Source organism: Nannospalax galili, unplaced genomic scaffold (assembly GCF_000622305.1).
Source record: "Nannospalax galili isolate Female #2095 unplaced genomic scaffold, S.galili_v1.0 scaffold829, whole genome shotgun sequence".
Lineage (NCBI taxonomy): Eukaryota > Metazoa > Chordata > Mammalia > Rodentia > Spalacidae > Nannospalax > Nannospalax galili.
Genome location: NW_008360329.1, coordinates 4,698,121 through 4,707,282, shown reverse-complemented (window position 1 = coordinate 4,707,282; position 9,162 = coordinate 4,698,121). Strand labels below are relative to the sequence as shown.

The 9,162-nt window shown below is 38.3% G+C and overlaps 1 protein-coding gene across 1 annotated transcript; it reads left to right on the top strand.

The window, feature by feature from the left end:
- The first annotated feature begins 1,308 nt into the window (after positions 1-1,308).
- Fabp12 (fatty acid binding protein 12) lies at positions 1,309-8,317 on the top strand. The gene is made up of 4 exons (XM_008826076.1): positions 1,309-1,381; positions 4,318-4,490; positions 6,685-6,786; positions 8,267-8,317. The coding sequence occupies exons 1-4, from the start codon at positions 1,309-1,311 to the stop codon at positions 8,315-8,317; spliced, it is 399 nt and encodes a 132-aa protein (XP_008824298.1).
- Positions 8,318-9,162: the final 845 nt, after the last annotated feature.

Sequence of the window (9,162 nt, the reverse complement as noted above, 5' to 3'; positions counted from 1 at the left end):
AGCTAACAACTCTCCATAACTCCAGTTCCAGGGGATCCAGTAGCCTCTTCTGTCTTCTGCGGGCATTGTACCACATGGGTGCACTTACCTCCATGCAGGTAATACATGCATACACATAAAAGAATAAAAATAGGGCTGGGTATGGTAGCGCATGCCTTTAATCCCAACACTCGGAGGCAGAGGCTGGCGGATCTCTGTGAGTTCAAGGCCAGCCTGGTCTACATAGTGAGTTCCAGGACAGCTGGGATTACAGGGAGACCCTATCTTAAAAAGACCAAAAAAAAAAATAAATTAAAAAAATAAATTAAAAAAAATAAAAATAATAAATAAAATATTAAAAAAAGAATTAGCCTGATAAATTATGTTCAGAGAGACTATGGAGTTTGGAAATTTAACAATGGGAATTATAATAAAATGTTGTATCCCCTTTCCTGTCTTAAGGAATTTTGTAATACCCTTGTTTCTTAATAACGCTATGTTAACATGTGGATATACAGCACTGCCTACAATCCACGTGTAAGGATGAGTTTGTCCTTCAAATTGCCATTTGGAGCTCCTTTTGTTCTACTGAGGTGTTTGCTATGATATTTCTTTGCTAGTATTTTGATCTAGTACAAATATCTCTAGATTTCAGAATATCATACTTGAACAGAAATCAGCCTAAATTAAGAAGGGTCTGCTAAGAAGGTATATGGTGTTCTCAGAGCAATGACAAGTCTCTGAGTCCTTGACTCAGCACTGGGAACAATTTCTTCCTGATCTGTTATTTCTGTTAGTCTTTTGCTCAGTTGCATTTAATGGTTGTTCTAATCCTGCCTAACTTAACCTTTTACTCCCAATGTCAAACACTATGTAATGTATGTACACACTCTGACTTTTAATTCAAATTATCAAGGAGAATATAAAACCACCAAGCAATCAACAAGGTGGATTTTTATGAATCACCTGTGGGTAGATGGAGACCTGGCCATAGGAGTCTTGTGGCTTAAGTGGAGTGTCCAGCTCTCCTGTGTGGGGGTGGTCAGTCCCTGGGAAGGAAGTGGCATCCTGTTAGTGCTATCATAGTTATGTCTAATCCTACTGAGAACTATAGGCTTGTTTACTCTGGAGAGAGCTTTGCTGCTTTCGAGGGCAGTGAGGGGAAATCACAAAGGATGAAGGTTAGAGTTCCTTTTTTCCCTTCTGATTTTTCCTACTGTTCTCTCTATTCAGAACTGTATTAAAAACATGTTCCAACCCTATTTCTGGGAACACCAACACACATCCATATGAAGAAGTTTTCTTTGAGATCAGCTTACCTCAGACACAATGGTGGATCAGCTTCAAGGAACATGGAAATCTATTTCTTGTGAAAATTTTGAAAACTATATGAAGGAGCTAGGTAAGCCATGTTTATTTGCATATCATATCCAGTCTTGAAGATATTTTTAATATTGTATGACTTGCTCTGCATGAAGTAATATTAATCTTGGACTCTCTAATTTTTCACAAAGAAAAAATAAATGTTGATTCAACATCAAGATGTAGTTTTATGCAAACTTGGCTAGAATGTGATTTTCTATGGATTCATGTAAACAGCATGTGCATACACCATGAACTAACCAGAAAAATGATTTTAGTAAAAAATTTATAATAAAACATAAGTACTTTTAAAAAATCTTGTTATTTTTATTTTATGTGTATGAGTGTATTGCCTACATGTATGTGAGTACACCTGTGTCATGCAATGCTGCGGAGGTCAGAGAGGGCTTTGTATTTCCCTAGAACTGGAGTTAAGGATGGTTTGTAGCCACCATGTGGGTGCTGGGAATTGAACCTGGGTCCTCTGCAAGAGCAGTCAGTACTCTCAACTGCTGAGCCATCTCTCCAGCCCCAAACATAAGTACTTTTAAGTACCTTAAAAGTTGCTCTAATCTTTAGGGACTCTCGTTTTCCAGCTTCTGGTGGCTACTGGTCTTCCTTGGCACGTGGCTGCACCATTCTACTTTTTGTTGCCATTTTTACTCTGCCTTCTTCTCTTCTGTAATCAACCAACACTTTCTTTTATTATTTAATTTTATTTGTTATCAATGTGTGTGTGTATGTGTATATGATGGAGGGGGTGTCCATGCTCTGGCGCACATGTGTGGAGGTCAGAGGACAACTTTGTGGAGTTGGTTCTCTCCTTATATAGGATGCAGGGTTTGAACTCAGGTTGTAAGGCCTGCATGGCAAATGTCTTTAACGGCTGAGCCACCTCACTGGCCCCCTATTTGTCCTGACAAGCACACTATGATTACATTTAGGGTTCTCTTGCAATCCAGGACAATCTGGATTTGTCTTATCATGCTTTTTACACATCTGATGAGTCTCCTTTGGCATATAAGTTGATATCCATGAGTTCTAGGGATTAGGATATGAGTACTTTGGGGAACTTTTACCCAATCTATTACATACTGTGATTGTAGTCCAACATGAAATACATTACCCGTATTATAGTATTTCTCTAATATATCTTCTGCTAGAAATTTAGGTTTTGTTGCCTATGGAATTCTATTTCTTTTGAAAGCATTCCTACATATGCTACACAAAACTTTGTACAAGGGTATTCACTAAAGAATTTCTAGCAACAAAATGGAAACAAACTAATTAATCATCAACAGGAGATAAAGAAAATAAATTTGGGAATATACATCTTGTAGAATACATCTTATAGAAGCTACAAAATACACAAATATGTACTGACATTTAACAATCTTTAAAACATAGATATAAGAAGGTGAATAGCAATGTAGTTAATATAGCACTTATATTGATACAGCCCTATATAGAGTAAGGTTGCCTGTACAACATTATAATGAGCTTAACGCCATTGAAGCACACATTTTCGATCGTTAAGATAGTAGATCTGTGTTATGTGTACTTTACCACAATACAAAGGTATAGCAGAGAAAAAAGAGCCCAATTTCAATTGCATATAAGAACGTAGGTGACGCAGCAGTAGTGGCTTTCTGTGTAAGACCTGCACAAGACTGAGCCAACCAATGGTCCGTCATGGATGGGGGTGATCATGAGGCCCCACCTGTTGCTGAGGAACAGTCGATGGTTGCTGGGGGAGGGAGTCACGTTCCTCAGTGGTGTTGCCCTTGTTCATGTTGATAACCCACACCCAAATTCATCAGACAATGCAGTAGGCCACAAAAAAAGACATGAAAATGGGAGGGGGATTTTTTTGTTTGAAAAGAAGAAGTTCAGGGGATGGAGAGATGGCTCAGCAGTTAAAGGCACTGACTGGTCTTGCAGAGGACCCGAGTTCGGTTCCCAGCACCCACATGGTGGCTAACAACCTTCTGTAACTCCAGTTCCAGGGGATCCAACCCCTCTTCTGACCTCTGCAGGCACTGCATGACATGGGTGCACTTACATACATGTAGGCAATACATTCATACACATAAAATTTAAAAATTAATAAAATATTAAAAAATAAGGGATTCAATGGGTGGGGGAAGGGGATAAGAGAGGGACTATGGTCATAATATATTCTACCTGTATGAAATTGTGTGAAATGCCTGCAGTTGTAAAATAATAAATAAGTTCTTAAAACCTTAAAAAGGTAAGTTAAAAAAAATAAATATTTGAGAAAATCCACAATAAATTACTATGTTTCCATGTGAAGTAGACGGTGTTTGAGGGGAATTTTTTTGGTTCTGGGTTTTGAGACAGGGTCTCATTATATATCTCAGAATGGCCTAGAACTTACTTCTGTTGCCTTAGCCTCCTGAGTTCTGGGATTGCAAGTGTGTGCCACTGTGCTAGGCTCAGGTTCATAGCTCTAATCAAATTATCAAAGAGATCCACAAGTCAACAAGATTGATAACTGACTGATGGGCCAAACAAAGTCTAGAGACTAATTTATGTCCGTCAACAAGTAAACAAACTCTGACATGCAATGGTTGTGCTGATAGCTTTAGATATTTGAATTTGGGCCAGCAAGATGTCTCAGTGGGTAAAGGTGCCTGTCACAAGGATGACAACCTGAGTTTGATCCCTAGGACCTAACTGGTGGAAGGAGAAAACTGACTCCCTCAAATTGTCCTCTGGCATCTAAAAACAGGCCTTGACTTACACACATATCCCCACACCATAAATAAATAAATACATAAATAAATAAAGTAATAAAGTAATAAAGCAATAGAGTAATAAAAATAGATATTTAAATTCATACAGCATTGTCTGCTTATTTCTGAAACCTCTTACATAGCAAAGAATTATACAAACAGAATGCGTCCTTGAGGGCAACAACAAGTGTACCCATTTGTCCACTTATCTTCTTTCTAGGAGTAGGAAGAGCCCGCAGGAAACTGGGCTGTCTGGCAAAACCCACTGTGACCATCAGTACAGAAGGAGATGTGATCACCATAAAAACCAAAAGCATCTTTAAGAACAATGAGATCTCTTTTAAGCTGGGAGAGGAGTTTGAAGAAATCACACCTGGTGGCCGTAAAAACAAGGTGATGCTTGCAACAGTCCTCCAGAGACCTTTCATATGGATGCTAATTAAGATACTCTGTTAGGCAGCAATAGTGAACATACATCTGTCTCTCTGGTGTTTGTTAGATAAACCTTTGGCCAAACACTAAACTGAAGATGTTGAGAGCTAATATCCACTAAGATCTCTTAGGATCCTTGTGGAAAACACGTTACATTTTGTCCCTTATTCTAGTTTCATTTCTGTCACCAGGACAAGTACCCTGACAGGAAGAAAGGGTTCATTCAGCCTCTACTTCCAGGTCATAGTCCTTCTTGAAGACGCCAAGGCAGGACACAAGCAGCTAGGCACATCACATTCACAGTCAAAAGCAAAGGGAGAAAAAAAGCACACCCTCGCTTGCTCCCGGTTCCTTTTTTCCTCTTTTACTGTCCAGGACCAGCTGCCCAAGGAATGGGGCCACCCATAATGGGCTGGGTCTTCTACATCAATTAGCAATCAAGACAATCCCCCACAGATAAACCCACAGGCCAACCTGATCCAGATAATTCCTCATTAGGACTCTGTTCCCAGGTGATTCTAGGTTGTGTCAAAGTGACAGTCAAAACTACCTAGTATATCTTGCCTGGGTCAGGGAATGAAATCTGTGGTGAGCACCTGAAAATGCACTTTAAACATGACCCTGGTGCAGATGCACAGTGGTTCACTTTTACAAAACTATTTCTCTAGATTAGTTATGTAGCCCTCTCAAAAGCAAACATTCTCCATTTTCGTTTGTGTTAGCTGGTATAAATGAGATCATGACCCTGCAATGAATGAGTTACAGGTTCTCAGTGGCTTAAAATAATGGGCAACAGACCAGATAAAACCCAGCACAGAGTGGAGGAAGTGGGCAGCAGGCCCCAACCGTAGCCAAAGAACTATTGGCAGCTAATTACTGCTGGGTGAGGAACAGCTGATCTTCTTAAAGCGTGGGACTTTAGATAGGCTAACTAGACCTCAGTTGATGAACTTACGCTAAGGGATGTTTGGGGACATTAGCTTGACTCGATAGGCCTTAACATAAATGACAGAATGCACAAAATCCACTGAGGGGGCTGTGGGAGGTGCCAGTGGGGCAAAGGGTATAAAGATGATTAAGATGTTCTGTATGAAAAACATAAACATTCAATAAAAATTATTTTAAAAAAGAAACTATAAAAAATAAAAATAATAATGGGGAATAGTTTCTCAGTACATATAAAGTGTTGGGGTAGATACAGGGAGTTGAGTTGTGTGTGTGTGTGTGTGTGTGTAGGAGGATAGAAAGGATTTCTGCCCCTCTTAATCTCTCAGGGACCAAGGCCAAAGGAGAATCGAGTACCTTGCAATTGTACCACTGTAACTTGTGTTCTCTTCAGCCAGCAAGAGAGGGAGATTCTAGGCTGATCATTGTTACAACCTGAAAGAAATATGTAATTTTCACCACATCTCATGCCTCCAATTGAAATATATCATTTACTTATAATACATACTTTACCTGTATTTACCTGTATTGCCAGTTTCCTCATACTAGAGGGTGCCACATCAATGATGGCATGTCTCATTGGTTTCATAGAACCCAGAGGTTGGTATAGAATAGTTGATCAACAAATCCTTGCTATTTGAATGGTTGAACTCAATAGAGGATTGTTAATCTCTGCCAAGGGCACTATTCTGATAGAAGGAACTATTATGCCTTTAACAGATATTTGCTCAATAAACATGAGACTTCAGATTCCTGTACCATATGAAATGAAAGAATTTTGACCTGAAATAATTAATAAAAGTTGTCTCTGGCAAATTTAAAAAGAAACTAAAGAAACAAGTAAAATTAAAAAAAAAACTGGGAAATACTTTTGGGTAAGAAAAAGAACGAGGACTTTTCCCCTTTAAGTTTCTACATTGGAGTTTGAATTAACCTTGCGATGTTGTTAAAACTGACAATTTGTGATTCTTTATGCATAAAGATAATATACTTTCTGGATACAGTAAAATACAATAAAGTTTCACTTCCTTCAAGTTATTTTCACTCTTGTCAGTCTGGTCAACCGACAATTGCTATTGAACAAATTTTCAAATAAACATGGCAGTAATTGTCATCTTAAATACACCATGTCACAGCAGATGAAGAATGTAGCACCTGCTAAAATGCTAGTGTTCAAATGTGTCAACCTGAACTTGGTTCTGTTTTTCAGAGTACGGTAACCTTAGATAATGACCCCTTGGTTCAAGTTCAGGACTGGAATGGTAAAGAAGCTACCATAAGCAGAAAGCTGGTGGATGGGAAAATGGTGGTGGTAAGCAGTTTCTTGAGTTTTTTCTCACCTACTGTGGTAACACCTAATAAAAAAATCACTGAAGTAAATTTGTTCTAAACCACGAAAATGAATGTCAAACATTTGCAAATAAATGTATAATCATAAGTATTATAAATGTGTATGGATTGAGGTATTGAAACTCTAAAGAGAATTTTTAAAAAGTGCTCAGATTCCCCCATTCATGCGTGAACCAGAGCAAGTACAGACTTGGGTAATAAAGGTTTCAAAAGGGGCTGAAGATTGTCAGTCCTCTACCCTATAGCAGGATTGATTTCTTACTGTTTAAGGAGAAAAGGAAGTTGAAGTTACGGGTGTGAAGCTGAAATGGGCTTTGATGTATAGATGATTGAACACAGGTAAGGTGAATATTTGTTTCTACAAATATTTTCATGTATTATTGACCTAATCCTCAGTATAATCCTTCAAGGTAAAACCTAGTAGCCCATCTAACAGATGAAGGAACAGATTCACACACTGACTTACACAAGCAGAGAAAGCTAGAAAAGTGTGGTAATGTTGTCATTAAAACCCCATTTGTTGAATTCCAATTTATCCTTGTTTGAGCCCTTCTGCTCCCTTTCAGCATGGCTTCCCAGGTCACTTTTCCCACTTGAACAGAGGGAGCCAGGTACTGGTTCTCATTCCCAACACCACCAGCACCAAAGTAAATACAGAGGTAATGTATAACACAATGTAACATAGTTCAAAGGAAAGGTGCCAGATCTGTGTGGACAGAGGAAAAAGATATATTCTCACTTCTTAATAAGGAACTTTTTTCAGTGAAAATACAGTGAAGATTCTATTTTAGTCTTTGTAATATTAGACAGGGAGGATTAAAAATAATAAAGTTTATTGTTTCTTACAGTATCATTAAATCATAAATAGGTAAATAATGGTTCAATAAATAACAATTAATAGTTCAGGAAAAACACAAACTTAGAATCTGAGGGTATGGATTTCATCTCTGTCGTTCAGAATTTATAGGACTTCAGGCAAGTCAGTTATCTTCCTTACGATTCAGAGTTCTTACCTTTAGGAGGTAGGGAGTATCTTCACAGGTTTCCTGAGAGAATCAAGCATCATCATGTACATCTGTCTGTGGTCTGATAATCATGCAATGCTATATTCATGTAAGTTAGTGTTCTTATTTAAAAACTGTACAGTGTAATTTTAAAATAGCAAAAATGCTTCAAAGCATCAACTTAAAATATTTAAATAAAAGTTTCAGATTCCAAACTGTCTGCCTTGCTCTTTTCACATATCCAAATATATACATAGACCATATATTTACACTACTCGTATTATATACATGACAAGTAATATCTATCTGTATAATCTATATAGATCTGTTTTCAAAAATTTCTGGGAATGTCACATGTAGAGAGCACTTAGTTTGTTTTCTGGGTGTCAGTTTTAGAAACAGTACTGAAGCATTTTTCTGCCTTCTTTCGTCTTCTAGGAAAGTGCAGTGAATGATGTCACCTGTACTTGCAAATACAAGCGAGTATAAGAAAAGTCAGTCTCAAGGTCTTGTAACTGTAAACTGTAACCAAACTGCTGAAGCTGTTTGACTAAAACTCCAAAGTAAAATTGTACAACTGCTTGCACAAATATCATTGTTCTGGTTACCTTTTTTAATACGCCTGTGTAATTGAATACTTTAGCACTGGAAGCTCTGGGGTCAGGGTGGCAGAACTTGGACAATGCACAGCCAGGATCATCTCTCTAAATATCAGAAAGAACTTCATGTTGATTTTTTCTCTCATTAAACATAGCATATCCAGTCCAATTAAGTATGATCTTCACTACACTGAGAAAATAATATCACCTGTGAATAAAGGACTTAGGACATAATGTTAAACCAGAGTTGTATATGAAAGAAGCATTTTGGATCTAAGGCAACACTCTAATGGAGTGGCAAACTGTTACAAAGGGTGCCGCAACCAAAGCCACCATCGCTGAAGGTCGACGTGACACAGAGTGTTCTGCTTTCTCTGTGGCAAGCTTCATGCAGTGTTAGGCCTGGGAGTGATTTTAGAAACCACGTGCTTCCATCACCTTACTCTGTAGGTGGATAAAAAGGCCCTAATCAGTTCACTGTCCACATAGGCATCATCACGCCACACAGATAGCATCAAAAAGAACTGGAACCAGACTCCCTGTTTCCTGTTTCCCAGTTTCTAGCCTCTCAACCATCGCGAATCAGTTCACAGTGAACAGCCATGAATAAAGCATGCTGCTCTTTCAAACGGAGAAAAAAACAAGCTTCATTTTATCTTAGAATGTGTGGCAGTATGCCAATACTTAGTCCCAGTGAAGACGTGGTATCTAACCATGTGAGCTTTGCCTGAAATA